Source organism: Tilletiaria anomala, assembly GCF_000711695.1.
Source record: "Tilletiaria anomala UBC 951 chromosome Unknown K437scaffold_48, whole genome shotgun sequence".
Lineage (NCBI taxonomy): Eukaryota > Fungi > Basidiomycota > Exobasidiomycetes > Georgefischeriales > Tilletiariaceae > Tilletiaria > Tilletiaria anomala.
This window is the reverse complement of record NW_013546974.1, coordinates 1-27,948: the sequence shown is the minus strand read 5'-3', so window position 1 is coordinate 27,948 and position 27,948 is coordinate 1. Positions and strand designations below refer to the sequence as shown.

The following is a 27,948-nucleotide window of genomic DNA, read 5'->3' as shown; positions in this document are numbered from 1 at the left end:
GACGATGCTTTTTTGACTACTCACAAGGCATGTGCACTCGTTCATCACGCCGTCAGAAATACGGTGCGCTGGCCTTGGAGAGGGGAACGTCGGGGCGGAGAGGATACCACGGCATTGCATAGTCTCGCGGGCAGAGGCGCGACCATGTCAGCGCCGATCACTACCCGCTCGGACGGCGGGCCGTCGCGCAAGCGGAAGCGCGATGACCGGCACCATCACCATCAGCACAGGCAGCAACAAGGGCTTCCAGCTGCCGCTCCCGCCGGCGGCGCAAATGCAAAGGGCGCAGCACATGCCAAGAATGGTCGCCAGCTCAAGCGTATGGCTGTCGAGCAGGAGCTGGGCTCGCTGAGAGATCGCATCAATGAAATGGTGAGTGTTGACCATTGGGCGACGCTACCAGGAGCACGTCATTTCACTTTCGGCAGCTCATGCTCATGCTCGTTTTACGCTCTTCCCTCGATCCGACTGAATAGACTCCCACAGCGCCTCCGTCGTTATTCGAAGACCTACCGCTGTCGCTGCCCACCCTACGCGGGCTCAAGAAAGCTGGTTTCACAGATTTGACCTCAATCCAGCGGCTCTCCTTGCCTCAGTCAATGGCTGGCAAGGATGTACTGGCGTCTGCGCCGACGGGGAGTGGCAAGACGCTCGCATTTCTCATCCCGATCCTGGAGCGCCTCTACCACCTCAAATGGGCCGGCCAAGCGGATGGGCTCGGCGCGCTCGTCATCAGTCCCACGCGCGAGCTCGCCATCCAGATCTTCGAAGTGCTGCGCAAGATCGGCAGCTTCCACACCAGCTTCTCCGCCGGCCTGGTCATCGGTGGCAAGGACCTCAAAGCCGAGCAGGCGCGCTTGGGCCGCATGAACATCCTCGTCGCTACACCCGGCCGGCTGCTGCAGCACATGGACCAGACAATCAACTTTGACACGTCCAACCTGCAGCTCCTTGTCCTCGACGAGGCAGATCGCTGCCTTGACATGGGCTTTGAGAACACACTCAATGCTATCCTCGAGAACTTACCCAGGAGGGCCAAGGGAGCAAAGCAAGGCATTGATCAGCCAGGGCGGCAAACGTTGCTCTTCAGCGCGACGCAGACCAAGAAGGTGAAAGATCTAGCACGCCTCAGCCTCGAGCAGCCCGAGTACGTCGCGGTCAGCAACACGTCGCGCTCTGCGGAAGATGGCCAGACTCAGTCGGAAGATATGTTCGCCAGGCAACAGCAGTTCCTTCCCAAGCAGCTCGAGCAACACTACATGCTCGTCAACCTCAACCGCAAGCTCGACGTGCTCTACTCGTTCATCCGCACGCACCTCCAGTCCAAACTGCTCATCTTCCTCTCCTCCTGCCGCCAAGTGCAATATGTTTTCGAAACGTTCTGCAAGCTCCGCCCGGGCATCGCGCTGCTATCGCTGCATGGCAAACAGAAGCAGGCGAAGCGCCTGCAGATCTACACCGAGTATAGCCGCATGAAACACGCCTGCCTCTTCGCGACCGACATTGCTGCGAGGGGTTTGGACTTTCCCAGCGTTGACTGGGTCATTCAAGTCGACGCACCCGAGGATGGCGAGACATACGTCCATCGGGTCGGGCGCACGGCGCGGTACGATAAGAAAGGCAACTCACTGCTCTTCCTCATGCCAGGCGCAGAGAAGGACGGCGTGCTCGCCAAGCTCGCGGCCAAAGGGATCGTTGACGGTGATGCCACTGCTGCGGCATCTGTAGGAAGGAGGATCAGAGAGGACGACGATGACTTGGAAGATGAAGAAGCTGTGACGCGTATCAACAGCATCAAGCCGAAAGAGAGCAAGATCCAATCGATCGCGAACCAACTGCAGTCATTCCTCTTCCAAGATGCGCAGCTTAAGTACCTCGCGCAGAAAGCGTTCGTCTCGTACGTCCGCAGCGTGTATTTGCAACAAAAATCCTCGTCCATTGCCGTTGGCGGTGGCACCGCGCCGCTGTCACTGCCCAAGGTCGACGTGACAGAGCTCCCGCTGGAGAAATTTGCAGAGAGCCTCGGCCTCGCGGGTGCGCCGAATATCAAGTTTGTCAAAGAGGCACGCAAGGCCAGGGCGAAGGAGGCGAGACTTGAGGCGAAAGCGGCCAAAGCCGAGGCGGCTGCAGCCATGAAGGGCAGTGGCGGTGCACGGCAGGCACGCACCGCTGACGCTGAAGGTATCAACGGCGGCGAGGAGGCAAGCGATGATTCCGGCGACGAAGAAAGGCGGACAGTCGATAGCGCGACCGCGCTCGAAGGATCGGCGGCGCAGAAGGGCATCAGGACCAAGTATGATCGCATGTTCCAGCGCAAGAACGAGGGCGTTCTCAGCGAGCACTATCAAAAGCTAGTCGCAGACAACGATGAGGATGATGATAGTACGGAGAGTCAGGACGAGGATATGGGTGATGAAGTCAATGCGCGAGGCGATCTGGGCGATGATGGCATCAGCGACAAAGATGAAGAAACCGGCTTCAACGCTGGTGATGATGCGGACGGAGACGACTTCCTCACACTCAAGCGCGCCGATCATGGCCTTGAAGACGCCACTGATAGCTCCCATGGCGGAGCCGGTGAAAGTGACGGATTCGTCGCAGGCGGCAGCGCGACGCTTCCAGCTGGCGAGTCGAACCAGTTGCTTCAAAAGCGTCTGGATGCAGAAGCGCAAGCTGCCTTCGAGGAGAACCGATCCAAGCGGCAGCTGCGCATGGGCCAGTCCAAGAAGGCGATGGCTGCAGCCGGCAAGCGCGGGCAAGGCGAGAAGCTGGTATTCGACGAGGAGGGCAAGGCACATGCGCTGTACGAGCTACAAGGCGAGAAGGAGTTCCAGGCTGCGGGAGACGTGCAAGAGCAGCAGAAGGAGTACGAGCGGCTCGAACGTGAGAGACTGAGCGCGAGCGACGTGTTCGACAAGGAACGGATGCGCGAGAAGCGGAGAGAGAAGAAACGCAAGCAAAAGGAGAGGGAAAGGGCAGCCGAGTGTGGTGATGCCTCAGACAATGGAGATGACGATGACGAGGACGGTGGCGGTGTCGAACTTGCGCAGCTGGACGACGAAGAGGACGATTGGAAGGAGCCTGACTGGGTACTGCCAGAAGATGTCGCCGAGGAGGAAGACGATGCTTCCGAACGGCCCAGCAAGCAGTTAAAGAAAGGACGCGAGTCAAAACGCGACGCAGATGCAGCAGGTCATCGGTCGCTTGCGCAGGACGAAGAACTCGCTCTCCAGCTCCTCTCTGGCGGTGCGCAAAAATAAGTCTCCTAGCCCCTCTCTACGTCTCAGTGAGTTGTCGCGTCCCGTGCTTTCCAATTCCTTCCAGGAATACATGATGGTACTTTTGTAATTTGCGCCTGTTCGTGGCCTCACCCTTGTCTTTCGAGGCATGTCAAAGGGGCCCGCTTGCCGGCGGTGCTCTGGTGGAGGCTGCATGATGATTCTACAACGTCTGAACCTTCCTCCTAGAACTTTTCGGTGCCTTGAAGATCGCAGCGAGCTGACGACCCTTGTGTCGCTCTCAGCAGACCCTTCTCAGCATCGACGAACCCAGAACTTCTGCATAGCCGCTTGTAGCCTAGCATCTTCACTTCGTAACTTACAATTGCACGCAATGGTGCCGCCAGCAGAGCCCTGACGCCATGCTTACAAGTCGAAGTCGTCATCGTCATCCGCTACCATTTGCTTTTTGCGCGTAAACTTGGGGTGGGAAAGCAGACGAGGTATCAGTCACACCTCGGAACAAACTTACGTCTGGGTGGCACACCTAACTCACCGTGATCTTGGGTTCATTTGCGCCGCTCTGCGACTGATCAACTTGGTCTAGAAGACCGATCAGCTGGTCCTCCGTAACACGCTGCCGTAGCTGCCCCGACTGCGCCATGCGTAAGAGCAGGTCGGTAATCGCTTGTGACTTTTGCGGCTTGACGAGGGCTATCCGTGACACTGAAGACAACGCCGCCAGGTAGTAAGTTGAGCATGAAAGAGAGGTTCCTGCGCATCAAGTCCAAAATATCTGCTCACATCGCTCCCTTGCATCGGTATCCAAAATCTTGCTGAGCATTTCACGCATCATCTCTTCCTGTTGCGCAAGCTGCTCGTCCGACGGACCTCCGCCTCCACCACTACCGCCTCCGGCTCCTCCGCCCACCCGTCCGCCTTGCGGTCTTGCCCCGAGAGAATCGAGAAAGGACGATGAGGGACCTCCTGTTAACACGAGGCAGGGACTTGTGATGAGTCTGTATCTGTGGTCGCACAACGATGCATGTGTTCCAAACTCACCGCTGCCGCTGCCGCCTCCGCCGCCGCCCCTCAGCTCGGCCAACCTGGCCTGCCGGATCGCTTGCAGATCTGCGTCTTCCATCTTGCTCGTCCGGGAAGATGCCTTGTTCTTCTTCGTGAGAATGTTCTGCAACAACAAGCTGAAGATGTGTTCCACTTGCGAATCTGAAGGGTAGGTGAGAGAGCAGGAACATGTTGCAGTCCAGAATGTGCCTGCACAACTCAAAATGTCATTGCCACGAGGGAGAGCGGAAGCAGCTCCAAGCAGTCAGGCGGATCGTGCGTACATACAAGTCAGAAGTCATGCTTCAACTCTTCGGCTCTTCCTCATAGACTTTCCGTCTGAAGTCGGAATCCGTACCTCTGCTTGCGTCGCACACGACGTTCACCCATGATAAGTTGATGTCTGCAATTAGCATCTCATTACATGTACACTTGCAAAGAGCAATTCCATCATTGCCTCTACGCCGGGCTGGAGAAGGTGCTACCCTTTCAGTCTTGCGAAATTGCGCTGCCAGTAGACCATTGGCCGCGTTCTTTCATCATCTTCCCGAGCATGCACCTTGTCTATTCCACACACATGTGCAATGAATAACAGGCTTCCCGTGTGTCCTTCGGACCCGCGAGGCAAGAGCAGTTTCTCGGGCCCATTCATATGCTTTGTGGGCGTCCAGGCGACCTCACTCACACCGTGGCGCATGTCCAATACGCCAACGAGCCTGCAAGCCAGTGCGCCGACTGCATCCGCCAGAAAAGGGACCCCGCTCGCGAAGCGGGACGGGTGTGTCTCGTGCAAGTCTAATGGGTGTGCAGTCTCGCTGCTTGCGTCCCGCGTGCCCGTCGAATACGGCTCCAGACCTGGCGTAGCAAATGCTTTCGCGATCGATTCTTGCGATTCGCTCAGAATATTGATGACAAAGTGAGCTTGCTCGGAGTCTGACGCGCTCAACTCGTGCAAGGAGTAAGATATGTCCACGAGAGCGTCTGCGAGTCGGCTGGGTACTCGTAAACTGAAAGTGACAAGCGGCGGGTCCAACGAGACGGATGTGAAAGATGAAAGCGTGGCGCCATGGACAAGTCTGCTTTGCGAAGCCGCTCCGCTTGCAGAGGAGGGATCTCGCGCCATGTACGTGGTAATGATCGCGACCGGTTGCGCAGACGCTCGCATCACCTCTCGAAGCTCTTCGGCAAGACCAGCGCGTGCCGTCGATGAATGAGCTCTCAGGTTGTGTCTTTCCTGCGCTGCGCTTGAGCTCGTGCTGAGTCTATTCTCTTGCGAGATTATAGCCTTGCTCCGACTCAGTAGCCTCGCTACGCTTTTGGGTCTTGCTTGATGTGCCCATGGCGGTGCGGAGGAGGGCCGGAGGAGTCTTGTAATGCCATGACGCGTTGATGAGCCGACAGCGTTAGCTGCGATGAGTGAGCTGCTTGCTTGCAACACCGGGACGGTACCAGTCGGTGCTATGACCATATTGGCATCGTGCAAGCGGGGTCAGTCTGCAGGACGTGTGGGTAGCGGCACACCCATAGTGCGAGGTTGATGCATACACAAAAGAGGATACATACGCAACCGAGAATTCGCTGTACCTTCGCTTCTTTCTCGTCTCTCCCAGCGAGAAAGAGAGCGCGTTATGTCACGTCACGCCGCGTGGGGCCACAACACACGTCATTTTCCAAACATTTGGTACTCCATCTCTACGCTCTATTTGGGCTGTATGGCATTCCTCATGAGAGACTTCTTCCTATTTGGGCCCGCCTTCGATGACAAGACGGAAGGTCTCAAGAAGTAAGGCCACGTTCCAGAAGCTACTGCACTTCTGATTGATTCTAAACTTTGCAAGATGGGCGAAGACGCAAGCGACATGGCACGTCGTGCGTGGGTGCAGGCCATGTTCACCCAGCGCGTCCTTCATCGCGACCACGCCCTCGCCCTCTGGAAGACCGCGACGAGCATCTGCGGCGCGCCCTTTGACCGAGCGAGATTCAAAGACTTTCTGTCCGACGTTTCCGAATCGTTGGACACGCTCGGATTCGACGTGCTCGAGACAAAGGACCAGAGCACGAACGTTGATCTGGTTTGCATTGTGAGCTCCCTCGAGTTGCGACGCCGCGGCGAGACCTTGGAGCTGTCCAAGCTTATCTACTCTGCCTCACCCGACAGATTAACCTGCAGCAGGACGCACCTGCAGAACTTGCATCGAGCTACTCCAAACCCGAGCTACAATACATCAAGCGTCTGGTGTGTATGCTATAATTCCTTACTCCCTTTGACATAGATAGCGTCGCTCACGGACGAATCCCTGCAAGTAAAGATCGAACTCATCTTCACAGCCCCCAACGCAACTTACTGCATCAATTCGCTAGCAGCATTGCGCGAAGCCGGTCAAGTGGAGCCGCCAATGAGTAAGCGGGCATGCCAAGACCTGCTCAACAACCTCATCCTCCACGGCTGGATCCGCAAGACGCCCAGAGGCAGGTACACGCTCACGCAGCGATCACTACTCGAGCTCAGGTCATACTTGGAGGAGGGTTTCCCAGCATATGCTCGCAAATGCAAAGAATGCCAGGAGCTCTTGACCATTGTGAGTACCTGCCGGCATGGATGAAGATTGAGAGCGAAGAAAGCGGTTCCTTGCTTGTTTGCCTCAGACCCTCACCGCAGCTTCCGCATCGCACAACTATCTCTCACAGGGCCTGGAATGTTCAACAGAAGACTGTGACTGCAACGTACACAGCTACTGCGTTGGACTGCTGATGCGGAACAAGAAGGACTGCCCCTTCTGTAAGAAGCCATGGAACCCGACGCAGATCGGCGACGAGGAGCGCACTATTGATCGCGTGTCGACGCGCCGCAGTGGGCACTCGTCGTCTGGTGGGCAGGGAGCGGGCGGCCGCGTGGAAGACGAGGAAGATCAGTATGACGATGATGAGGAAGATGGCAGCGAAGGGCAGAGCGAAGACGATGAGGAGATGGACGAGTTGCCTTCGCAGCTTCTCCAGACACAGAAGAATGGCGGCGCGCCAAAGAGGAAACGCGCTGGCGCTCGCCACGCGTCCAGCCGCACCTCGCGCGCCATGGAAAACCAGGCGGACGATGACAACGAAGAGGATGAAGATGATGGTGAAGAGATGGATGACGAGGGGTAGCTGCGTGCGATTTGCTAGGGCTCATTCGACAGAATTGACCGTGTATGATATAATACAGAACGGTGGCATGCAGATGAGCTGGCTTGACCAACAAAGCAGAGAGAAGCAGTAGGAAAAGGGGGGACGCAAGCCTCTCTGTCTACTCTAACTTGCTCATCAGAGCGTGCGAATGACATCGTCGATGGATTTCGCGACGTACTCGACGTTCTTGGACGAAATGCCAGCCATGGAGATGCGGCCATTGCCGGTCATGTAGATGTGGTGCGTCTCCACCATCTTCTTGCACTGCGCCGGGTTGAGGCCAGTGAAGGTGAACATGCCGATCTGCTTGAGGATGTGGCTCCAGTCCTTTGCGCCTTTCGGCGGCGGTGTGTGTAGCTTGTCGTTAAGCGCGGCATAGAGCGCCTTGCGCATGTCAATGATGCGGTAGCTCATCGTCTTGACGTCCTCCTGCCACTGCTTCCACAGCCGCTCGTCGGTGAGGAGCATCGTGACGAGGCGAGCGCCGAACGCGGGCGGGTTTGAGATCTCGCCACGCTGAATCACGCTGAGCTGCGAGAAGACGGCAGCGTTCTGCTCCTTGGTCGGGCTGACAACGTGTAGCGCACCGATGCGCTCGCCGTACAAGCCCGCATTCTTGGCGAACGACTGGCACACAAGCACGGGAATGTCGCGCCGCTCGACAAAGTGGCGCACGGCCCAGGCGTCGCCGTCAAGGTCTCCTGACGCGAAGCCTTGGTAGGCGCAGTCGAAGAAGGCAAAGTGTCCCTTTTGCCCAAAGATGTCGGCAATCTTGGACCACTGCTCCTTGGTTGGGTCCACACCGGTCGGGTTGTGCGCGCAAGCATGCAGCAGGAAAGCGGACCCGTTTGGCGCACTCTGTAACGAGCCTGTAAAGCCCTCAAAGTCGAGTGCGATCGTTTGTGGGTTGTACTGCGTGAGGGGCAAACACAAGAGGGGAAGGAATTGGTCAGTGTTGCCACGGGAAAGGCGGCAGCAGTCGCCATGAACGCACGTATGGGTAATCTGTTGGGTTGATTCCGGCAAGGTTGAAGATTGCCTTGTGGTTCGCCCAGGTTGGGTTGCTGAGGTAGATCTCCTTCTTGGCGGGGAAGCGGTAGAACTTGCTCAGGAAGACGGCACCGAGGTGATTCGCGCCTGTGCCTGAGATTGTCTGCACGCTGGAGACTCGGCCCTCTAGGATCGCCTTGCTGTCCTTGCCGAGGATGAGCTTGGCAGCAGAGAGGGTGAAGTCGTTGAGACCGGTGATCGAGAGGTATTCGTGGTCGATGCTCTCATCCTCCAACAATACCTTCTTGGCAGCTTTGATCGATGGCAGCACCCATGGCTTCCCGTTGTCATCCCTGTATGCGCCGACGCCGAGATTTACTTTTTGCGGGAAAGAGTCCGCCCTGAACGACGCAGTCAGCTGGAAGATGGGGTCCGCTGGAGCCTGCGGCACGGCCTCCCAGACATGGGCAACATCTGCAGATGGCATGGTGAAAAGAGTTGGAAAGTAAGCCGCAGGGCGGTTGTCAGTGCTTTGAAAATGGGGATCGAGAGATGGCTCGCAGAAACTTCGAATAGGAAACTGCCGAGTCAATCTAAAAATGGTACTTCTTGATAGAGACAGGAACAGGAAGGGGGGTCCGTGACTCCTACCTGGGAACCTGGGAGGTGGAGAGGAAGATGGTGGATAGCAAATAGCCGCGGCTCCTGGCCAGCAGAGTGGCGCGTCACATGATCTCCACATCCGTCGAGCAGCACAAACCCTTTGCCCACCCCAATCTCACCCAAGAGCTGACCGAGATGTTCCGACATGCTCAACTACCGTTCTGTGTGCCATCCCCCATTCATCTCACGCTCTTTACACTCACTGCTGCCTTTGCTGCTGATGTGGCCTTGGATCGAGTTGACTCTGGCAGCTGTCATTTTGTATATGCGCTCTTATTATCCGGCAACTGCAAGCTGCGCGAGGTGACTGATGAAAGTGCAGCTTTACAGTGCAACCAGGAGGGTGGTGACTGTGCTCGTACGTAGGGTTGGCGAAGATGCTTTCGAACAGACTGTATGCAAAGCGCGAAGCTCCCGTTTAACAGACAACCGACTCTGAACCAATATCGTTGGCTGCCAGACAGAAGGATGAGCATGGACAAGAAGATGGATGTCGATGTTAGAAAGGAATTCCGCTCATGGTTATCGCATACAGGAGATGCTTTCGGCTAACGACCTCGGCCAAAGCCTCACTGTGTAATCTCGATGGATGCTTTCAACGGACGGAGAGACAGGCAGCGGGCACGCAAGACCGGGTGGGCGGGCGCGGGGAAATGCGCTGCAGAGACTCCACTGGAGGGACCTCACGAATCAGCCTCCCTACGCTTTCATCGTCGGTCGGGCGGCCACCATTCACGCACCGGGTTAAATCGGGTAGCACATCCACATCATCAGCATCAGCTCATCCTTTCTCCAACGTCCCAGGCATGGCCTCAAGTCGAGAGCAGCACTGTGATCGTAATGAATGAACACACAAAGCAACCACTTTATCCACAGAGCCAAGTCAGATGCTGCCTATATGCGCACCCTTGTCCAAAGCATGGACTCGTACATTTTTGAGCAATGACCTATTGAGGCAACTCGAGCAACATTGTGGACCCCGTGAATGCAACAGGATCCACCCGCTTTCAGTTGCACCCCACGAGCCGCCCTCGCGGGCTTTCTGGCTAGCTCACTACCATTGACTAGCGGCTTGCGGTGCGGACAGATTGCACTTTGAACGACATCCTTCGCCCCTAGTGTGGATTTCGTGTGCTGGATCTTTGTTCTCATGTGAAAAGTGTGCATAGTTAACAGAACTAGAACCGAGCAGGCATGTAGCTTGTTGCCAGCTGCCTATCAAGCGCACAACTTCTACAAACAGCCCATCATATGCTTTACCAAAGAGGATGACAATGCAAGGGTGGTGTGACGAATGTGAATGTTGTTACAGGGCCAAGGTCTGAAAAGTGCTGCAGTGCTATTAGAGAGAGAATCCTTGCTTGTGTGCTACCTGGCTGACTTGCTAGGAAGGCATGCCGCTCGAATGGGAAGAGGGCGGACGTATGTGGATGAGGCGAGAGAGGGAGAGCAATGACTCGGCGGCGCGCCGGTGTGAAGCGGAAATTACAACGCCAATGCGGTGACGTGTTGTGTTACGCAAGATGTTGGTGGTATCATGCCGTGCGTGCGCGCGCTCCTCTTCAATGAGCAAGGCCGTGGTTTGCCGGTGTCCGCTCACTCTCGAGCTTGGCCTTGTTGGCGGCAAAAGCAGCGTTGCGAACCTGCTCCTGCTGGGCACAGCTGTGCTGCTCGGGCAGTCTGTGCTTGGCACAGAACACGAGCTTGCAGTGCGGGCACTCTCCGACGAGCCTGACCGCGGCGTCCTTGCACTGCGCCTCGGGGTTGCCTGTGCCGTTCTGGCAGCGCTTCTTGGCACCGCCACGCAGACGGAGCACGAGATGCAGCGTCGACTCTTTCTGGATGTTGTAGTCCGACAGCGTCCGGCCATCCTCGAGCTGTTTTCCGGCGAAGATCAGACGCTGCTGATCTGGCGGAATGCCCTCTTTGTCCTGGATCTTGGCCTTGACATTGTCGATGGTATCCCCCGACTCGACCTCGAGCGTGATGGTCTTTCCCGTCAGTGTCTTAACGAAGATCTGCATGCCTCCACGCAATCGAAGCACAAGATGCAGCGTCGACTCTTTCTGGATGTTGTAGTCCGACAGCGTCCGGCCATCCTCGAGCTGTTTTCCGGCGAAGATGAGGCGCTGCTGATCTGGCGGGATGCCCTCCTTATCTTGGATCTTGGCCTTGACGTTGTCGATGGTATCCCCCGACTCGACCTCGAGCGTGATGGTCTTTCCAGTGAGAGTCTTGACAAATATCTGCATCTGCAGATGTCCGAACGAGCACGACATCAGCAACGCGTTCAATGTTGTCGGGCGGCAGTGAGCAATGACGACGCTCGCGTGATATAGGACCTGGCCCACACGCAGCAAATTCCACGGCTTCTCACCTTGTATGCGGAAGTGTTACTTGCGAGATAAGTGAATCGAATGTATGCCTAGCTTGGAGCGGATCGACATGGACAATGTGATGGAGATGTTTGGGAGGGGGTTGTTGCGATGGTGAAAGGCAAGGCGATAACAAGATACTTATCCATCCAACCCTTCCGCCTTGAGCCGCGTCATCTCGCCCTCGAGTCTCGCGATTGCAGCCCGCTGAGCGCTTGGCCGTGCAAGTGGGACGGCTGGTGAGTGGTAACCCAGGCCCTGGTCACAGACTTGCAAGTCACAGTGCCCTGGTGCCTAGTCGACGCCCAAACGGTCTCGCTTTCGGCTCCCCATCAACTAGTGGGATGACTCAGACACAGACCAGACTGGCCTCACACGCTCGTCGGTGACTTGTTTGGGCTCGGAGTGCCGACTGCGCCGGAGTTTGTATGCAGCTGTGCTGCTGTGGCTTGTGGATCCGCTTGAGGGCTGCGTGGGGCATACATATTTTGCGACGATTAATCGCCGATCTACACCTGCCGCTGGCTTGTTGCGGAATGGGAGGGCCACGCACGCAAGGAGGCGCCTATGTATGAGTCTCATCTATTCGTGGGTTAACCCGCCAAACTTGCACAGAGCTTGAGAGAAGCTGAGCTGGTTCCTTCCGGTCCTTCGCTCTTCGCCATTACGGGCACATGCTCTAATGGAAAACTCGCTGGCCTGCTTCGCAACGCATGTGGCATGGACCAGCCCCATCTTTAATGCCCTTATCTGGTCATCACCGCTGCTAGCTGCTGTCCTCACACCTCGGACTGGGTAGCATGGAATCCGAGCTTACAGTCTGTGGATGGGTGTTTTGTAGTGAACTAGTTTGAAGGCGTGATCGTGCCCGAAAGCGCCTTGGAAGGCTTGAGAAGACGAAGGCGTCGCCATGTCAGCGCAGGCATCACACATCGCCTCCAACGCGCCCCTTTCGCCGCTCCCACAGGGTGCATTGCCGGGGCTATCGTACGAGGGGACCGCCCAACCGGAGTATGGACAAACCAAGGCACTGACGCCGCGACAGATGGCGCTCAGCGGTGGCAGATGGAATGGGAACGGGCAGCACGATCCTTCGTTGCTAGCCAAGGCCAACGCGCTGCACAAGGGCATGCTGGCCGCTGGAGCCACGAATTCAGAGATCGAGCGGCTGTCCAGCACGCTTTTCTGTGTTGTATGCGCATCCAACCAGAACAGATCGATGGAAGCACACAATGTCCTGCATCACAACAAGTTTCGCGTCATCAGCGCAGGCACCGGCTCCATGGTTCGCCTTCCCGGGCCGGCCATCGACCGCCCGAACAGCTACAGCTTTGGAACAGAGTACGAGTACATCTACCAGGACCTGCTCAAGAAAGATCCCAAGCTATACAATGCCAATGGCATATTGCCGATGATTGACCGCAATAGGAGGCTCAAGAAGGCGCCACAGAGGTGGCACGAGCTTCGACAGACGGCGGACATTGTGATCACGTGCGAAGAACGGTGTTACGATGCGGTGTGCGAAGGTGAGTGTTCAGCTTGGATGGATCAATGCGCTGTACGAAGCTACTCAATGGAAACTGACTGGAACTCTTCCCACCAGACCTGTTGTCACGCAATGGTGAGCTCAATAGAGCCGTTCACGTCATCAATGTTGAAATCAAGGACAATCACGAGGAGGCTTTAATAGCAGCCAAGGCGATCCTTGAGCTAGCAAAAGCGGTGAGCATCCATTTATGCGCTCTTGTCTGTTGTAATCAGGACAGCAGCTGAAAGACAGATTTCCTATGCCCGTTCGAACACGTCGCTGGCAATCCTTTCTAGATCGAAGCATCTTCGGATGTAGATGAAGACATCGCACGCATTTTGGACACTCACGCCGAGAAACACTCACATCCGCTCTTACACACTGTTCTCTACTACTGAGCTGCGCTGCGCATGCTTCCCAGCATACTTGAACCGCGCATTATGTACTATAGGCACGCCGGTATCGGATTTTGTATTCTTTCGTCATTACTCGCTTATCGCGCTTGTGAATGTGAGCCGCGAAAGACGCAAGAGTTCCCGCAACCGCTCTGGAATTGTGTCACGGCGCTTCTGCGAAAATCTTTCGAAGTGCAGCAACTCTCGTTCGCATTGCTCATTTGCGAACAGTCAAACGTCAGGCTAGCAGCTGCACCCAGTCATCACGTCAATCCGTGAGTGCAGCGCACGAGAGGCACAGATCTGCATTTGGATCTCTGCGCAAGAACTTTCGAGAGCCGCCCCGTGTCGCCGGGGTCTGCGCGGTGACGGTGATATCCCTGAAAGCAATAGTTGAAACAATCATTGCTCCCTGCTGTCGCTTTTCCATCAACCTTCCCCTTCATGCGGGAATCGCTTCGCATCCAAAGCCCATAGTGTATGCATTTGTGGTGGAGCGCCCAAGATGAATGCTCCAAACGCCCCTGCTAGACATCCAGGCGGTCCACATGGACACGACTTGGAGGACGTTCCCATGCGATCGTTGCTGCAGTCCGATCTCGACCACTTTGCGAGCCTGACAGAGACGCTATTATCACGTCTCGAGATGCTGCATCAGCAGCCTCTATCCACCAGCAGCATCGCCTCTATTGCCGGGTTGAGCAGTCTTGGTGCGGCGGCGGCTGGAAACAAGCAGCACACCTCAGCACCGTCAGAGAGCGGCTACAACACCCCCCCAGTGATCGTGGTACAGACGCTCCGCTCGCTCGCTTCACTCGACGTACAGGCTCAAGGACACTTGCGGCTTGCGCGACAGCATGCTGCGAACGCTGCGCGCATCGAAGCGCTACGAGACGGGCTGCGGCTCCGCGAGGAGAGGACGAAAGCTGCGATAGGTGAACTGGCGAGGATCAAGGGCGAACTGGACTGGATCGTCAAGAACAGCGAGATGAAGACCAGGGCGGTCAACAAAGCAGAGAAGCGTACGTATGCATCTGTAGCACGTGCTGCACGAAATAGGGACGCGCTGCTGACAAGGGTGACTGATGCATGCATCATCCATAGACCCACTATCCTTTGAAGACGTGCTGTCCTATGCAAGCCGATTATCATCCATCACATCCGCGCCGCCAGGCTTCAAACTGCCGACGCAAATGGCTCTGAGCACTGAAAACGAAGCCGAAGCGGACACGAAAGCACACCAGGGCGTTGAAGGCAAGGAGACAAAGCCGAACGTCGCAAAGGAAGGGACAGGCAGCGAGAAACGTCCACCCATGGCATTCTATGACCCCAAGATGCCTGGCATGCCCGAAAAGCTTCCGTTCCCCGACGAAGGAATGATGAGACGTGGTACACTGGGCGCGCTGGCCGTCGGACAGGGCGTGACATTCGCGCCTGTACCTGCTGCGACCGCGCTTGGGCCGCAAGCTGGCGAGGGCAGTGAGGAGGGTGCGGCGACAGCGTTGGCTGGCTTGCCGACAGAGGAAATGCTCGAGGAGGCGAAGCGGCGCGCCGAGGAAGCAAGGGCAATGCAGGAGGCTGAGGAGGCTGATGCATTCGATCTCGATCTCAACTGAGGACGAATGATGAATGTGTGTATTTGTACAAGAATGGCTAACTAGATATGCAGTTGTAATTTAACTTTGTCCCTCGTCTCCAAGCCTGAGTGCTCGATCGCTGAAACGGCTGCTATTTGCTCCTCTTCTTGCTGCCAGATGAGCCTGCCGCTTTTCTCTTCTGGCCACTCGAGCCCTCGCTTCCGTTCTTATTGCCAAACATCTTGCTTTGCAGCGCCTCGAACTCCTTATCCGTCGGTAACGCATTATTGCTCCCTTTTGCGCTGTCCGAACTCGCTTTCTTGTTGCCACGCTTGCCGGACTTCCCTTGCGCCACATCTGCTTCCATTCGGGCGATTAAGTTGTCCAGACCATTCTGGCGCGATGCCTGTCGGTTGCGAATGAGCGCAGCTAGGCCTGCAATGCCGTCGTCTCCTTCAGCTGCGCCATTTGCTTGGCTACTAGCATTCTTGCCTTTGCTTTTCGCCTTGTTCTTGCCCTTCAAATTTGTCTTCGGGTTTGAAGCTTGCTCACCATCCTCGTCGCCCTCTTCATGCCCTTCTCTCTCGCCCTCTTCATCCTCGTCTGCATCCGCATCTGAGACTTTGGCGCCTTTACCATTCGCTCCGCCCTTGGCGCCCTTGCCGAACAAGTCGTCCCATACGCCCAGCTCCCTCGCATACCGCTCAGCTTCGCTAGCCTCCTTCCTAGCCTTCTCGCGCAGCGCTCTCCGCTTCTTCTTGTCCTTCACCTCCGCATCCCAACTCGGCAGGCGTTTCAGTTCGCCCACGTTGATGGCTGCCTCGACTAGCTTGACGAAGCGCTCCTCGTCCGAAAGGATCTCGGAGCATGGTACGAGCGTGAAAATTGCTTCCAGTGAGCCAGCTGCATCGTTATAGGCAGAGTACAAGTCGGCTTTTTCTTCGTCCGAGCCTGAGGGCCAGTGTAAGAGTTGTTAGTGCCAAGTCTTCATCCTTAAGACCATAGGTAATGGCATCGCCAAGGCCATACATACCTTGGTATTTCTTCTTGAACTCTTCAAGTGCCTTTCCAGAAACTTGCCCGGTCCACATCTCCTTGAAGTACTCGTTCCAGTCAAAGGCCCCGTCATCGCCCATGCCAGCAAAGAGGCTCTCGTCTGTCCTGCCCGTCTGGTCGTACCGAGAGCGACGGGCCGGACTGGACAAGACGGCATATGCGAATCCGAGCTGCTGAAATTTTCTAGATGCTTCCTCGGCCGTCGTCGGCGCACTGTTCGAGGAGGAAGCAGCAGCATTGCTGGAGGACGAAAGGGAGAGCACCTTGTCCGGGTGAAAACGTAGGGCTAGCCTAGCGTCATGTCGAGAGTGGATGAACCAACGCAAATGTCAGCAAAGAGAACATGAGATCATTTCATTCCTTCTTCAGGCTCACTTTCTGTATGCTTTCTTAAGCTCTTCTGCCGAAGCGCCCGCAGCGACGCCGAGAACACCGTACAAGTCGACCTTGCCATCCGGAAAGAACTGAAGAGCGGGATCCGCCTGGTCATTCATCTCGACTGAGTTTCCGATCGCAGTGGCCTGATTTCAGCAAGTTTCTCAAACGACAAAGCGCAATTTCTGGGTTCCATGCCCTTTCAGTGTTACCAAAAGTTCAAAGGTCGGGAAGTACGCTGGCGTATGACTTCGAATGTTGAGTGCGATTGCACAAGGTGACGTGCTGGCCCGGTTGGTCTTCAACGCGTTCCTCTCTCTTTCCTGTGTGAACGCGTCGCGTGCACTGCCGTGCGCAGGTTCCTTTCAACCCTATTTCTCGTCGGCAATCCTGCCGGGCTTTAATTCCATGATGGCTCGCCACGCAACGTCTCGGACTCGCGACTTGTAAACTGACTCGGGAAACGACACGCGTCACAACTATGGATGATGATGGCACGCAGCATGATCAAAGATCTGCACAAGAGTCATGCGCTTGGGCATTGATTGTCTGAGAACTCGGCCGCGAAGAGGTCCTCAGCAGCTCCAAATATTCGTTGCGCTCCCTGCCAGGCCTACCCTAAGTGGAGGCGCCGAGCCCAAACGACAAACCCATTCGTGCAAAGCTGCCCGTGCTGCACTCTGAGCGGAGCATATCGACGCGAGCAAGCTATGTCGTTGAACAGAATGTCTCTCCTGGGTCACTCGGGGCGGCGAGCACCGATCATCATTGGAGCATTTCTCAAAAGGCAGCAGCGGCAGTTTCATCTGCTTCCTTCGCAGGAGCTATCTCTCCTTAGCGAGCACATTGCCAGCGTCGCTCCGCCGACCCTCGCAAGCAGTCCATCGGATGCAGCATCCATTGCAAACTCTCTCCCAGGGCAGCAGGCAACACTCATCGCTGACATTCAAGACGCACATCCGCAAGATGGTCGCTTCGTCACCACACCGCTTAGAGCAGGCGAGCCGTCGTTCGACGCCGGGCTCAAAGGCACTGTCCACCATACGAAAGGAGAGAAAATGGCCAAGCATATCGCAAAAAAGGTCCTTGGTTCGCACAACATCTTCATGTCCAGCATGCCTCCATTTGCGCTCAAGAAGGCTGGCAAGGTGATTGTGGCACCTGCGCCGTCATCTGCGGCGCTTCGCTTGCAGGTTCTTCTTCTCGCCGACAGAAAAGGCCACCCGCATCCCTCGCGGCCCGGGATGCACTACGGTCCAACGCTGACGGTGTCGACATTGCCAGCAAGTATACCGGTTGCTAGTGCGCGCCGCAGCTTTCCCGAGCTTACCAGCCTCACCTGCATTGATGTTGGCCGAATCAAGCCGATGGGAGCAATCGAAGAGAGGTGCGATCCAGCGGCGGAAGATATTTTGCGGGCCACAGCCAAACAAGGCGCTAGCGAATCCTTGGCCAATCTGGAGAGAGACCTTGCACTGGGCGAGCACTTTGGTGCTCAGTGCAAAGTTCTGCTGCAGTCGTTCCTGGAGGACCTCTTCGTGCTCTACTGGAAGGCAGATGGAGAGAGATTCACTCTCGAGATCGAGCTAAGCCAAGATGGCAGCAAGGTTCACGTGCACTCTCAAAATCTTACATTTGACGATTATACAACAGGCAAAGCTGGCCGGCAAAAGTTGCTCACAGCGCTGCGCGCACGCCCAGAGATCGGCTACAAGGCTGGAATGCGAGCTCCAGAGGCTCAAACGCGGCCAGGTCAGATTGCGGATGCAACCAGCGCAGTCTTGCACGATCTCTCTGCACTTGAAGCCGAGGCCGCGTTGGAAGGGCTGATCTACCGAAAGCACCAGAACGGCAACATTGCCCTCTTTGGCTACGGCGCAGGCATGGGTATGGGCACGCTCGACGGAGTGATTGCCGAGGGAGGACACCCGTCCAACTTCTTCGACGGCGGCGGAAGTGCAACGCGCGAGAATGCACGCGCGGCTATCCGCATCATCTCCCAGGACCCGAGCGTCAAGGCTGTCCTCGTGAACATCTTTGGGGGCATCACGAAGAGCGACCAGGTCGCGCTGGGGATCATCGACGCCTTCGAGCAGTTTGGCCTTAAGCACAAGAGCTTGCCGCTCATCGCAAGATTCAAGGGAAACAAGGCGCAGGAGGCTCAGGAGACGCTCGCGAAGAGTGGGTTGAATGTAAAGTTTGTCCGAAGCTTGCGAATTGGCGCACAAGAGGCTATCAAAGCCGCGACTGCTTTTGAGCAAACCCTTGCCAGTGAAGCAAGGTGGCAAGGAGCCTTCCAAACAAAAGGAACTGGCCGTCAACCTTACGGCACGCTTACGGTATTCGGCCAACCGCCCGGGACGCGATCGCTGTCCACTTCCGCGAGGCTTTTCTCAAAGCAGCCTTACCACTTTGTCACAGGCTACGCATTTGCTGGTAAGCCGCGCGATCCCGAAGGAGAGCAGCAGCAGCAGGCGGAAGGCTTGTCTGCAGAGGCAAGTGGTAGCTCTAAAGCGATGCGATATGCAACTTTGGCAAAGCAGATCGGCTTTATGGCCGACACGGAGATCGGACGTTGGCGAGATGAGCTTCTACAGGGCGGCGAAGCTGGCGAGGATGCCATCGCTTGCGCTGACATGAGCAAAGCAAGTGGCGATCCGATGGGAGACGAGGAAGGGGACGTCGTCATTGGCGTTGCTGACGGCGTCGGAGGGTGGACAGAGAACGGTGTCGACCCCTCCCTCTTTTCGTGAGTTGAGGCATTCTGATCAGCGGTTCGAAATGCTCGAGCTCACACTTGACCCATGCTATGGTAATGCTTGCTCGTCTCGTCAGTCAGGCGCTGATGTACCACGTGACGCAGCAGGCTGCGAAATTCAGGGCGTGCCCGGAGCGGTTGAGCAACGATGAGCTCGATCCATCCAAAGGACCAGCGCCTGATCCATCGCATCACCCTGGTCTACCGCAAGCATTGCTGTCACATGCGTACGATGCTGTTCAGAAGGAGCCGCTCGTCATTGCGGGCAGTGCGACTGCCTGTGTTATCACGCTTGACTCGAGCAAAGGTGTCCTTCGCAGCGCCAATCTAGGCGACAGTGGCTTCATCATCCTGCGGCAAGGATGGAATGCGACCGTAAGCGGGGCCAACCCTGGGGGCAAAGACACCTTGCGTACAATACGGGACGAAATGCAACCCCACGTTGTGCAACCAAAGACATCAAGGTCAGCGCCACGGCCTCAGGAGGACGTCTATTTTGCGTCGACCCCTTTGCAGTACGGTTTCAATACACCCTATCAGCTTGCCAAATTGCCAGCATCGATGACACAAGAAGGCAGCATCGCCAATACGCCGCGAGACGCAGCGCTCTGGGATTGCAAGCTGCGAGACGGTGATATTGTTCTCGCGGGCACGGATGGACTGTGGGACAATGTGCACACTGCAGAAATTGTGCAGCTGATGCGTTTCATACGCGAGAAGCACCATTCGGCGTGGAATGCGCGGCGCAACTCCTCTACATTGTCGGCGTCGCCAAAAGGCGCAGCTGCCTCTTCAACGATGAGACATCTCGATCCTACCAATGTGGACGCTACGACTTCGAGCGATCCACTCGCAGAAGAGCGCAGCTTTGTGCAGTTGTTCGCGCACAACCTGGTCGAATACTGCAAAATGTGCCAGTTCAGCCAAACGAAGCGGAGCCCATTCGAGCGGGAGGCGGAGCGATATGGTATCCATTATCCAGGAGGCAAGGTAGACGATGTTGCGATTGTAGTGGCATTGGCCACCGAGCGATGATTTTGTAGCATACATAGCCTATTGCCGTAGAGTCAGACCACTGTATGCATATACCTCAACGATGAGCTCACTTTTCGTGAGTCATCTCGTCATCCTCTATGCTCACAGTGAATCTCATAGTCACATCTGTTTTCATCGTCTCCAATGGTCGAGATGATGGTCATGCGCCCCTTATCAGTTATCACCCACCGAACACACCGCCACCCTGGTTACAAGTCGAGTAAACCTCGCAAGAACGTAAAGTCGCCCGTCGAAGAGAGCCTGATCACTTGAACGTGGTTGTCGGCTACGAACTATTCACTCATAAGGATCGTTTCATATCTCACAATGAGTTGCATGCCTTTACAGCAATTACCGGTCATCTCTCTCCGTGCTGACCGAGACGCGCTAGGCAGCTGTATTCGGGAAGCATCCCAAGAGACCGGCTTTTTCTACCTCACAGATCACGGCATCAGCACTGATCAAGTATCGAAAGCGTTCGAGATGACCGATGCGCTCTTCTCAGACAGGTCACCTGAAGCGATGGAAGAAAAGCTAAGGACGCAAGACCGGATAAATAATTCTGGCTACACGGCATTGATGCATGAAAAGCTTGACCCTACCAAGAACACAGCTGGAGACTTGAAAGAGTCATTTTACGTCAAGAAATTCGCATCAGGACAACCACAGCAGCCTCTGCCATCTTCGTTGCAGTCGCAGGCAGACGAACTTGGTTTATTTTTTGAAAGCTGTCGCTTGGTGTCGCTCCGTGTCCTGGAAGGCTTTGCGCTGGCCCTTGGAGTGAGCTGCTAGGTATTGCCATCGTACCAGCAAGAAGATTGATCGTACTGCCGAATGCCATCGCAGCTGTCGCACGACTACTTTGCCCCGCACCATCATGTGTGTCTCCTCGTTCTTCATTCTAACGTCATTGCCCAAGGCTGACAAATACAATTTTGGAATGCAGGCCGAGCTCGATCGCTTACGTCTGATCCACTATCCACCGGCACCGGTCACATCGCCAGATTCGAACGGTTCGATACGGGCGGGATCTCATTCAGACTACGTGCGACCCCACTGTCATTGCTGTACCGGAAACATGAGCAAGCTCTGACCGCCCCCTATTACCCGCAGGGTTCGTGCACCCTCCTTTTCCAGAAAGACGTGGGTGGACTTCAGGTGGACCTAACAAACGGTCACGGTGGTCACTGGATTGATGTACCTCCAAAGCCCGGCTGCATCGTGGTGAACGTCGCGGATGCAATGGAGTTCTGGTCTGCGTCCAGATTCAAGTCGACGCAGCATCGCGTCGCAATGCCGCAGAATGAAAGCCAAACCAGCTCACGGTACTCGATGTGAGTCTCATTCAGAAACCCTTCTTCGAACACCCTCCATGCTCAATGGATTCGAATCGTAGCGCCTATTTCTGCCAACCAGATGAGAATGCTCGTTTAGAACCTCTCAAAGAGGACTGGCGCAGTGAAATAGACAAGACGAAGTTTGCCAGTTTGCTGCACAAGGAAGGCATCACAGGCGGGGAATATCTCCAAGCGCGACTTGCTGCAACGTATTGAATAAACTTTGTTGAGAATACGTGATCAGCTGCACCGGACGCCTTGCATCATGAAGCTGTTTTGTTCTTCCGACGCGCTGCAACGAAGGCCTCAATCTCTGCGCGCAGGTCATCGGCTGAGAAGGATAACAATAGTGTCAGGGAAGCCCTGCAGGGGTCAAACCCACTTGAGCAGACTCACCGGGCAATACATCCTCAATCTTCAGAGGCATGCGATTGAAGGGGTCAGATGCATCGCTGAGCAAGTGCGCTTTGATTGTGGCACGGTCTAGGATCGCCTTTGATGAAGGCAGGCGTACGGGATCCTTCATCAGAGTCGCCATGAGCGGGTCTGCGCAGGTATCCAACAATAGTCAGTGACGTCATAGAAGCATCTCAAAAGGCTCGCAGGCTCTACTCACCAGTATACTCATCTGGAATCTCGCCAAGGTCCTCCTCCTCCTCCTCTTCCTTGCCCTTTGTCTCCTCGACGTGCTCTATGAGCCCCCCTAGCGCTTCGATCTCCGCTGGACTTTTGAGCATATGTCTGGATGCGATTGATGCTGCTTTCACGAATATCTCCTTCTTGTAGCTTCTCCCGTCCTTGGCGATTGCCTTGATGAACTCTTTGCGAGCAGCAAGGTTGAGATAGACCGAGAGGATCTGCTGCAGCAGATGCCTCGGGTTGAAGCCGACCTTCTTTGGCTCTTTAACCTTGAGTTCCTGGCATCTAGGACCGACCAAGACGTCTAGATTGAAGTCGAGCATGGCAGCCAACCTGTCCACAATCTCTGGCTCCATGAAGGCGTCTTTTGTCTCCTCAGTAAACTTGATGAGCATGTTGAGGAATTGGTGGCCGTATTGCAGCATCCACCCCACCTGCTCTTCGACACCTCGCATATGGCTCGAATGCTCCTGTTGCTGTTCGCCAGTGAGAGCAGCCCATTCGGCCGGATTGTCCATCAGCTGCTGTTTATTGTGCAGCTCTTGCAGCTTCTCCAGCGCGTCATCGAGCAAGAAAGTGACGTCATTCATCATGCGATTGATGAATGTGACGAATCGCGCCTTTTTGGACTCTTCCTGGACGCGCTGCTTGTGCTGCGGAGTGGTCCAGATCGTCTCGAAGACTTTGCAGAGGTGAGCACGGATGTTGAACTTGTCGTAGAATTGCGTGTGAGACCCCGTCGACTCAGCCTCGACCCAAAATGACATGAGTGCAGGCACGAGGCCGCACAACGCGAGCGGGTGGATGTTGATCGTGTCGCCAAGAATGCCCTGCCGTGCATTGCCATACTCCCATAGGTTGTAATAGAGAATCTCGGCAAGCTTGGCCTTCAAAAAGGGGTTCTTGATGTACGCGCTGGAAAGCAGGAATGTGGTGCAAAACGACACGAGGTCGTTCTTCGCCGGTTCGGTCAAGCTCTGCGGCCGGTACTTTGCGATGAATAGTAGGAACTCGCAGACATCTTCAAATATGTGCTCTGGCAGCATGGTGAATTCCACTGCAGCTTGGTCCGGAAGCGGAAGCTCGACCATCTTGCGTGGATGCGCGCGTCGTGGGTCTGCGACGCGGATAAGCCAAGTCATCACCAGGCTCGTGAAGCTTACCATTCTGGTGACGAAAGCTGGGTCGAGTAGCTGAACGTTGTACGCGATGAGCGTCGATTGCATGCGATCGACCGCTTCGCGTGTACGTTTGATGAAGGCCTCGTATTGCGGGGCTTGCGGAGTGCTCGCCCACTGCTCTCGATCGCCCTCGTACTCGTCGGCACGCTTCTTCATGCGCCGCATGTCCTTCTCCAGCTCCTGGTAGTTGCGAATCACTTTGACCGGCCCCAACGTGCACAGCCGGGTTGCCAGGTAGAAGGTTTCGGTGATGAAGTTGGGCGCTGAGGCGGCTGTGCCCGCATCAGACACCCACTTGGCGGCCTCGGGTTCAGAGGCGTTGAGGCGCGTAAGGTTTGCTGCGTCAAAGCGTTTCTGATGGCGGAAGTACTCCATGTCTATTCGATCAATCTGGATGCAGGGAATTTTTCTTCAGCTCAAACTCCATACACCCCGGAGCTGCTCTTGCTCGCTCACCTTCGAATAGCTCGCGTCCATAAAGGGCTCCGCAAAGCGCAGGGTCAGCTCGAAGAGGTTGACCATGAACGCGTCGGTCGAGACGGCGCTCGCTTTCACCCGCATCCCTGCCCGCTTGGCATTCAAGTCGCAAGCGCGCCCCCAGTAACGCAGCATCTCCTCCCTCGCCATCGGCCCGCTCCGCACGATCGAGTTGCATATCCGGAAGTTCGAGCTCTGCACGATTTCCATCGTAGATCGCAGCGAGTTGGCATTCATCTCAATGTCCGCGCGGTTCCTGCTCTTGGCGTTGCTGAAAAATTGCTCCGTGATGGAAGGGTATGCATCAGGAAACACCGACAGCCGCAGGATTGGCCCGAGCAGAGACTTGCGCTCTAGCTGCGGCGTTTTGACGCCTTCAGGGTCGAATGAGTTCAGTTTGGTCATCTGGATGTAAAGAACGGGCAACACGGGCTTGGTCAGTAGCAGTCGCAGTAGTTCTTGAAGGTGGAGTGCAGACGCTCACAAATTCAGCGATTCGTTTATTGCCCGCTGCCTCCACAAGTGCTGTCAGGTAAGGCCGCCATTCCAGACCAGTGATATTCGGGCCTTCCTTGGTCTTGCGCAGTGCGCCAGGGATATCTGTAAAAGCATCATCCCCCTCGTCTACGTCCATCGCATCCTGTGCTCCGGCTGTGTTTGCACCCGGCATCCTAGCAGCACCGCGCTGGCCGAGCAGGTGCGCTAGCACGGCTTGTATGTTGCCAGTCTGCGCTGCCTGCGCTAGCGCTTGCGGGGAGAGTTGGCCTCGTCCTGCGAGAGCCGGAGGCGGGGCGGCGCTGCCGCCAGTTCCGCCTGGTGTAGGAGGCCCACGCGAGCTTGATGGCGCGACCTCCTCACCTTCTAAGATACGCCTGCTAATCTCTTGAAGTGTCGGGCCCAGGATATCTTGCAGTTCGGAAAAGTCGTCGCCTTCGCTAAAGCGATTGGCCAAGTCGGCAAGCAAGAAAGGCGTCTCGTGAGGCTCTACGGAAGCCCATTCATTTTTGAGCAATGCCGACTGTGATGAGCTGGTGGAAGGAAAGGCACCCATAGAAACAAAAGAGGAAGTCTTGACGATGGAAGGGAGAAGACATAGTGCGTTGATCGCCTTGCCATTCGGTTTCGTATTGCAAGGAAACATGTCGGGTGTCTGGATGAGCAGACCGAGGTAGGAAACGATGAGCCCGCGAAGTTCATCGAGAACGGCCTGAGCTGGTGCAAGCGCATTCGGCAGCGTCTGTGTCACAAATAGCAGGGCAGCTGTGAGTCGGCATGTGTTTCATTCGCGAACAAAGTAACCTACCTTTTTCAATGAGAGCTCTTCTTGCTTACACCGCCTCCATGCTCGAATGAGGTAGTCCCAGCATGTCTCTTCCTTGTCGAGACTGGCTAACGCAGTAAGCTTGTCCGCGTCGTCGGTTACATTCTCGCCGTCCGGATCGAGCTGCAGCCTCGCGATCAGGAGTCGATCCGCGATGTCCGGTGAAGCTATGGGAGCTGTTCAGGGGAGCATGTTTCAGGTGTGTTGTAAGAAAGCGAACGCAGTGAAATGCGAAATGTGTTTCCTTTGTGGCACGCACCTTGGCCGGCATTCTCCTGGCTCAGCTCTTCCGCAACGTCCTTGAGGTAAATGAGGTCCCACGCTGTGTCCTCAGCCTTGTTGCGCTGTCAACGGGTACGAGTTTGCAGAGGACTGATGTGAGCACGATCCTTCCGCGATAATATGTAGCTCTGACAAAAATCTCACGTCCAAGGTGACCTTGAAGACGCCCTCCGTTGCACGCTGCTTCCAAGAATCCAAGTTCGGCGCCGCAGCCATGGTTACGGTGCTTGTCACACTTTCACCCTCCGAGAGCACGTCCGCAAAATCGGGTCGCGAGTCAAGCGGTGCCTCGCAAAGTCTGCCCGTCTTGCCTAGCAGACCAGACTCTGTGATCCTATGTTCTCATCTGTTGCATCTGCATGCAAGAGGTCCACTGATTCCAGCCGCTCGGGGTCGAAGGTAGAAGCCATTTGTCCACTTGAATGATGAGGTTGCGCATGCCTTCGGAAACTGTCTCTTGCTCTCCTCTGCTGTGGTTCCGCCAAGTGCCCCACTGCAGCCGAACTAGTCACACCAGGGCTTGACCGCTTTACCTGCTTGACTGTGACTTGACTTGCACGCGGTGTCAATAACTCTTTTGACATTATCACCTCCCATGTGCCTGGATCTGCAAGTTCAGACGCATGGACTTGGCAAGCGAAAATATCCAGCCCTTTCTCGACTGGACTGTAGAAATGGCGGCCACGCAGGGTAGCTCGCAGGTATGCGACTTCAAACTCGCTTCGGACGTCAACAAGGAGGGCACCGCGTTGGGTCATGCTCATTCACACGATGCTCAATCCGGTCACTCCCATACGCATGCGCAGTCGGGTGCAGCGAATGAGCATGGGCACACGCACGATGTCATGGACCACCCAGGGAAGTTTCACCAGCGTGACATGCCCGATCACTCGAACAGAGACTGGAATGAGCGGGCTTTCACCATCGGCATTGGCGGGTGGGTGTGCGGATGGACGGGCCACCTCGATTACTGGTAATGTATTGCGAGCTGACAACGTCCCTCCAACTCTCTGTTTCGACCGTGCGATCATAACACTCAGGCCCGTCGGCAGCGGAAAGACGGCGCTCCTGCTAGCACTCTGTCGAAAGCTGCGGGAAAAGTACAACATTGGAGTTGTCACGAATGACATCTTCACTCGTGAAGATCAAGAATTCTTGATCCGCAATTCTGCGCTCCAACCCACTTCGAGAATCCGGGCTATCGAGAGTGGGGGATGTCCACATGCAGCTATTCGGGTGCGTGCCAAGCTCAAACTGGCGACTGGCGGCGTCGGAAAGCCTGACGCAATTTCTCTTCTGAGTGTACAGGAAGACATCAGTGCGAATCTCGAGGCGCTTGAGCAACTCCAAGCCGAATTTGTGTGTCCCTTCACAATCAAAAGTGCGAGTGACGGCGCTGAAATTTAAATGCTTGCTCTCACAGGAGACACAACTGCTGTTCGTCGAGTCGGGTGGAGACAACCTGGCTGCTGCGTTCAGCGTGGAGCTGGCAGATTTCCACGTGTACGGTGAGCTGTTGTCTCCCGTCAGTATCGTCCAAGGCTCCGCACTGACTCTCCACCATCGCAGTCATCGACGTTGCCGGTGGCGACAAGGTGCCGCGCAAAGGCGGACCTGGGATATCGCAATCGGACCTGCTGGTCATCAACAAGATCGATATTGCCCAGTACGTTGGCGCCTCCCTCGACGTCATGCGGCGCGATGCAGATAAGATGCGCGACAATGGCCCAACGGTCTTTACGTCCGTCAAGCACGACGAAGGTGTCGATGCTGTCGCAGATATGATCTTGGCGGCTAGAAGCGCCGCAGGCGCAGACAAGGGCGGCAAGGCGCTGGGAGCATAATCCCGAAAGAGAATAATCGTGCGGCCGTCCCGATGCAAGGCATGTAGACATGACCACTGTCCATTTCGGACCGTGAATGTATTTCTAGAGGGACTTCAGTTTACACCGGTCTCCATCGAGGTATTCAAGTCGAACTAATACGCCGCCACCTGAAAAGGACACGCTTGTAGCCGTGTAGGGGTTACTGCTTTGATTGCGACTTCGTCCAACGCTCCAGCTGCTGCGTACAAAATACGACGAGCAGCCGTCGTGCTGCGAAAGACAAGCGCAAACAGCTCATCGCGCGCAGGCAACGTACAAAACGAGGCTACCAATGCGTTAAAAGGTAAATGCAAGCAAATAAGAGCACACGTAGAGACAAACAGACGATGAAAATGTAGAGCCATGGCTTGCCAAGGCTCATAGTTGCAGTATGGCTGCTGTTACACTATTGCACAGTAATAGAAGAGAAGAACAAATAGCTGCCTTGAACAGCATACTGGTAGCAGCGGTAAAATTACCCGCCGAAACCGTAGAGGGTGCGGCCTTGACGCTTGAGGGCGTAGACAACGTCGAGCGATGTGACTGTCTTGCGCTTGGCGTGCTCGGTGTAAGTGACTGAGTCACGGATGACGGACTCGAGGAAGAGCTTGAGGACACCGCGGGTCTCGTCGTAGATCAAGCCTGA

The 27,948-nt window shown here is 55.8% G+C and overlaps 15 protein-coding genes across 15 annotated transcripts; 7 read left to right on the top strand and 8 right to left on the bottom strand.

Moving 5' to 3' along the window:
* Positions 1-132: 132 nt before the first annotated feature.
* K437DRAFT_256877 (DEAD-domain-containing protein) lies at positions 133-3,620 on the top strand. The gene is made up of 3 exons (XM_013387453.1): positions 133-372; positions 477-3,286; positions 3,524-3,620. Exons 1-2 carry the CDS (start codon positions 145-147, stop codon positions 3,258-3,260), a joined length of 3,012 nt encoding a protein of 1,003 aa, XP_013242907.1. The 5' UTR covers positions 133-144; the 3' UTR covers positions 3,261-3,286; positions 3,524-3,620.
* On the bottom strand, positions 3,273-4,446 carry K437DRAFT_256876 (DNA-binding TFAR19-related protein). The gene is made up of 4 exons (XM_013387452.1): positions 4,281-4,446; positions 4,023-4,205; positions 3,775-3,944; positions 3,273-3,698 (listed from the first exon to the last, which is right to left on the bottom strand). Exons 1-4 carry the CDS (start codon positions 4,360-4,362, stop codon positions 3,645-3,647), a joined length of 489 nt encoding a protein of 162 aa, XP_013242906.1. The 5' UTR covers positions 4,363-4,446; the 3' UTR covers positions 3,273-3,644.
* A 336-nt stretch (positions 4,447-4,782) lies between these two features.
* K437DRAFT_209424 (uncharacterized protein) lies at positions 4,783-5,472 on the bottom strand (the record flags this gene model as incomplete). Its single annotated transcript, XM_013387451.1, has 1 exon — positions 4,783-5,472. A coding segment is annotated over one exon (690 nt), but the record flags the coding sequence as incomplete, so codon positions are not given.
* Positions 5,473-6,121: 649 nt separating this feature from the next.
* Positions 6,122-6,886, top strand: K437DRAFT_263125 (uncharacterized protein; the record flags this gene model as incomplete). Its single annotated transcript, XM_013387450.1, has 3 exons — positions 6,122-6,364; positions 6,442-6,519; positions 6,557-6,886. 3 exons carry the CDS (start codon positions 6,122-6,124, stop codon positions 6,884-6,886), a joined length of 651 nt encoding a protein of 216 aa, XP_013242904.1.
* A 697-nt stretch (positions 6,887-7,583) lies between these two features.
* Positions 7,584-8,925, bottom strand: K437DRAFT_224689 (putative aspartate aminotransferase, cytoplasmic; the record flags this gene model as incomplete). Its single annotated transcript, XM_013387449.1, has 2 exons — positions 7,584-8,360; positions 8,443-8,925. 2 exons carry the CDS (start codon positions 8,923-8,925, stop codon positions 7,584-7,586), a joined length of 1,260 nt encoding a protein of 419 aa, XP_013242903.1.
* A 1,429-nt stretch (positions 8,926-10,354) lies between these two features.
* K437DRAFT_236298 (polyubiquitin) lies at positions 10,355-11,579 on the bottom strand. The gene is made up of 2 exons (XM_013387448.1): positions 11,479-11,579; positions 10,355-11,353 (listed from the first exon to the last, which is right to left on the bottom strand). Exon 2 carries the CDS (start codon positions 11,351-11,353, stop codon positions 10,664-10,666), a length of 690 nt encoding a protein of 229 aa, XP_013242902.1. The 5' UTR covers positions 11,479-11,579; the 3' UTR covers positions 10,355-10,663.
* Positions 11,580-12,143: 564 nt separating this feature from the next.
* Positions 12,144-13,489, top strand: K437DRAFT_256869 (Ssu72-domain-containing protein). The gene is made up of 3 exons (XM_013387447.1): positions 12,144-13,002; positions 13,080-13,198; positions 13,301-13,489. Exons 1-3 carry the CDS (start codon positions 12,387-12,389, stop codon positions 13,400-13,402), a joined length of 837 nt encoding a protein of 278 aa, XP_013242901.1. The 5' UTR covers positions 12,144-12,386; the 3' UTR covers positions 13,403-13,489.
* Positions 13,490-14,045: 556 nt separating this feature from the next.
* On the top strand, positions 14,046-15,015 carry K437DRAFT_224712 (uncharacterized protein; the record flags this gene model as incomplete). The annotated part of the gene is made up of 2 exons (XM_013387446.1): positions 14,046-14,421; positions 14,504-15,015. 2 exons carry the CDS (start codon positions 14,046-14,048, stop codon positions 15,013-15,015), a joined length of 888 nt encoding a protein of 295 aa, XP_013242900.1.
* K437DRAFT_274436 (DnaJ-domain-containing protein) lies at positions 15,014-16,648 on the bottom strand. Its single transcript, XM_013387445.1, has 3 exons — positions 16,408-16,648; positions 16,010-16,323; positions 15,014-15,927 (listed from the first exon to the last, which is right to left on the bottom strand). Exons 1-3 carry the CDS (start codon positions 16,524-16,526, stop codon positions 15,128-15,130), a joined length of 1,233 nt encoding a protein of 410 aa, XP_013242899.1. The 5' UTR covers positions 16,527-16,648; the 3' UTR covers positions 15,014-15,127.
* Positions 16,649-16,964: 316 nt separating this feature from the next.
* On the top strand, positions 16,965-20,364 carry K437DRAFT_129323 (uncharacterized protein). The gene is made up of 2 exons (XM_013387444.1): positions 16,965-19,156; positions 19,243-20,364. Exons 1-2 carry the CDS (start codon positions 17,118-17,120, stop codon positions 20,198-20,200), a joined length of 2,997 nt encoding a protein of 998 aa, XP_013242898.1. The 5' UTR covers positions 16,965-17,117; the 3' UTR covers positions 20,201-20,364.
* A 172-nt stretch (positions 20,365-20,536) lies between these two features.
* Positions 20,537-21,753, top strand: K437DRAFT_224754 (Clavaminate synthase-like protein; the record flags this gene model as incomplete). The annotated part of the gene is made up of 5 exons (XM_013387443.1): positions 20,537-20,980; positions 21,047-21,079; positions 21,147-21,245; positions 21,314-21,534; positions 21,597-21,753. The coding sequence occupies 5 exons, from the start codon at positions 20,537-20,539 to the stop codon at positions 21,751-21,753; spliced, it is 954 nt and encodes a 317-aa protein (XP_013242897.1).
* On the bottom strand, positions 21,356-25,820 carry K437DRAFT_256865 (uncharacterized protein). The gene is made up of 9 exons (XM_013387442.1): positions 25,582-25,820; positions 25,415-25,499; positions 25,138-25,331; positions 24,319-25,071; positions 23,814-24,239; positions 22,154-23,747; positions 21,934-22,083; positions 21,590-21,868; positions 21,356-21,534 (listed from the first exon to the last, which is right to left on the bottom strand). The coding sequence occupies exons 1-8, from the start codon at positions 25,651-25,653 to the stop codon at positions 21,801-21,803; spliced, it is 3,342 nt and encodes a 1,113-aa protein (XP_013242896.1). The 5' UTR covers positions 25,654-25,820; the 3' UTR covers positions 21,356-21,534; positions 21,590-21,800.
* A 201-nt stretch (positions 25,821-26,021) lies between these two features.
* Positions 26,022-27,348, top strand: K437DRAFT_129309 (urease accessory protein UreG). Its single transcript, XM_013387441.1, has 4 exons — positions 26,022-26,374; positions 26,478-26,796; positions 26,861-26,945; positions 27,007-27,348. The coding sequence occupies exons 1-4, from the start codon at positions 26,061-26,063 to the stop codon at positions 27,279-27,281; spliced, it is 993 nt and encodes a 330-aa protein (XP_013242895.1). The 5' UTR covers positions 26,022-26,060; the 3' UTR covers positions 27,282-27,348.
* K437DRAFT_129306 (uncharacterized protein) lies at positions 27,282-27,948 on the bottom strand. Its single transcript, XM_013387440.1, has one exon. It carries the CDS (start codon positions 27,665-27,667, stop codon positions 27,416-27,418), a length of 252 nt encoding a protein of 83 aa, XP_013242894.1. The 5' UTR covers positions 27,668-27,948; the 3' UTR covers positions 27,282-27,415.
* Positions 27,778-27,948, bottom strand: K437DRAFT_224727 (uncharacterized protein; the record flags this gene model as incomplete). Its single annotated transcript, XM_013387439.1, has 1 exon — positions 27,778-27,948. A coding segment is annotated over one exon (171 nt), but the record flags the coding sequence as incomplete, so codon positions are not given.

Coding starts and splice junctions, on each gene's coding strand:
- K437DRAFT_256877 (XM_013387453.1), top strand. CDS start 145: ATGTCAGCGCCGATCACTACCCGCTCGGACGGCGGGCCGTCGCGCAAG. Junction 373..476: donor GAGATCGCATCAATGAAATG/GTGAGTGTTGAC, acceptor CCGACTGAATAG/ACTCCCACAGCGCCTCCGTC.
- K437DRAFT_256876 (XM_013387452.1), bottom strand. CDS start 4,362: ATGGAAGACGCAGATCTGCAAGCGATCCGGCAGGCCAGGTTGGCCGAG. Junction 4,206..4,280: donor CGGAGGCGGCAGCGGCAGCG/GTGAGTTTGGAA, acceptor TCGTGTTAACAG/GAGGTCCCTCATCGTCCTTT. Junction 3,699..3,774: donor CAAATGAACCCAAGATCACG/GTGAGTTAGGTG, acceptor TCCCACCCCAAG/TTTACGCGCAAAAAGCAAAT.
- K437DRAFT_236298 (XM_013387448.1), bottom strand. CDS start 11,353: ATGCAGATATTTGTCAAGACTCTCACTGGAAAGACCATCACGCTCGAG.
- K437DRAFT_256869 (XM_013387447.1), top strand. CDS start 12,387: ATGTCAGCGCAGGCATCACACATCGCCTCCAACGCGCCCCTTTCGCCG. Junction 13,003..13,079: donor TTACGATGCGGTGTGCGAAG/GTGAGTGTTCAG, acceptor TCTTCCCACCAG/ACCTGTTGTCACGCAATGGT. Junction 13,199..13,300: donor TCCTTGAGCTAGCAAAAGCG/GTGAGCATCCAT, acceptor AATCCTTTCTAG/ATCGAAGCATCTTCGGATGT.
- K437DRAFT_274436 (XM_013387445.1), bottom strand. CDS start 16,526: ATGAATGACCAGGCGGATCCCGCTCTTCAGTTCTTTCCGGATGGCAAG. Junction 16,324..16,407: donor CTTAAGAAAGCATACAGAAA/GTGAGCCTGAAG, acceptor ACATGACGCTAG/GCTAGCCCTACGTTTTCACC. Junction 15,928..16,009: donor GTTCAAGAAGAAATACCAAG/GTATGTATGGCC, acceptor ACTGGCCCTCAG/GCTCGGACGAAGAAAAAGCC.
- K437DRAFT_129323 (XM_013387444.1), top strand. CDS start 17,118: ATGTCGTTGAACAGAATGTCTCTCCTGGGTCACTCGGGGCGGCGAGCA. Junction 19,157..19,242: donor GTCGACCCCTCCCTCTTTTC/GTGAGTTGAGGC, acceptor TCGTCTCGTCAG/TCAGGCGCTGATGTACCACG.
- K437DRAFT_256865 (XM_013387442.1), bottom strand. CDS start 25,653: ATGGCTGCGGCGCCGAACTTGGATTCTTGGAAGCAGCGTGCAACGGAG. Junction 24,240..24,318: donor ATAAACGAATCGCTGAATTT/GTGAGCGTCTGC, acceptor CTTTACATCCAG/ATGACCAAACTGAACTCATT. Junction 21,869..21,933: donor GATTGAGGATGTATTGCCCG/GTGAGTCTGCTC, acceptor TATCCTTCTCAG/CCGATGACCTGCGCGCAGAG.
- K437DRAFT_129309 (XM_013387441.1), top strand. CDS start 26,061: ATGGACTTGGCAAGCGAAAATATCCAGCCCTTTCTCGACTGGACTGTA. Junction 26,375..26,477: donor TTCACCATCGGCATTGGCGG/GTGGGTGTGCGG, acceptor CATAACACTCAG/GCCCGTCGGCAGCGGAAAGA. Junction 26,797..26,860: donor AGCAACTCCAAGCCGAATTT/GTGTGTCCCTTC, acceptor TTGCTCTCACAG/GAGACACAACTGCTGTTCGT.
- K437DRAFT_129306 (XM_013387440.1), bottom strand. CDS start 27,667: ATGGCTCTACATTTTCATCGTCTGTTTGTCTCTACGTGTGCTCTTATT.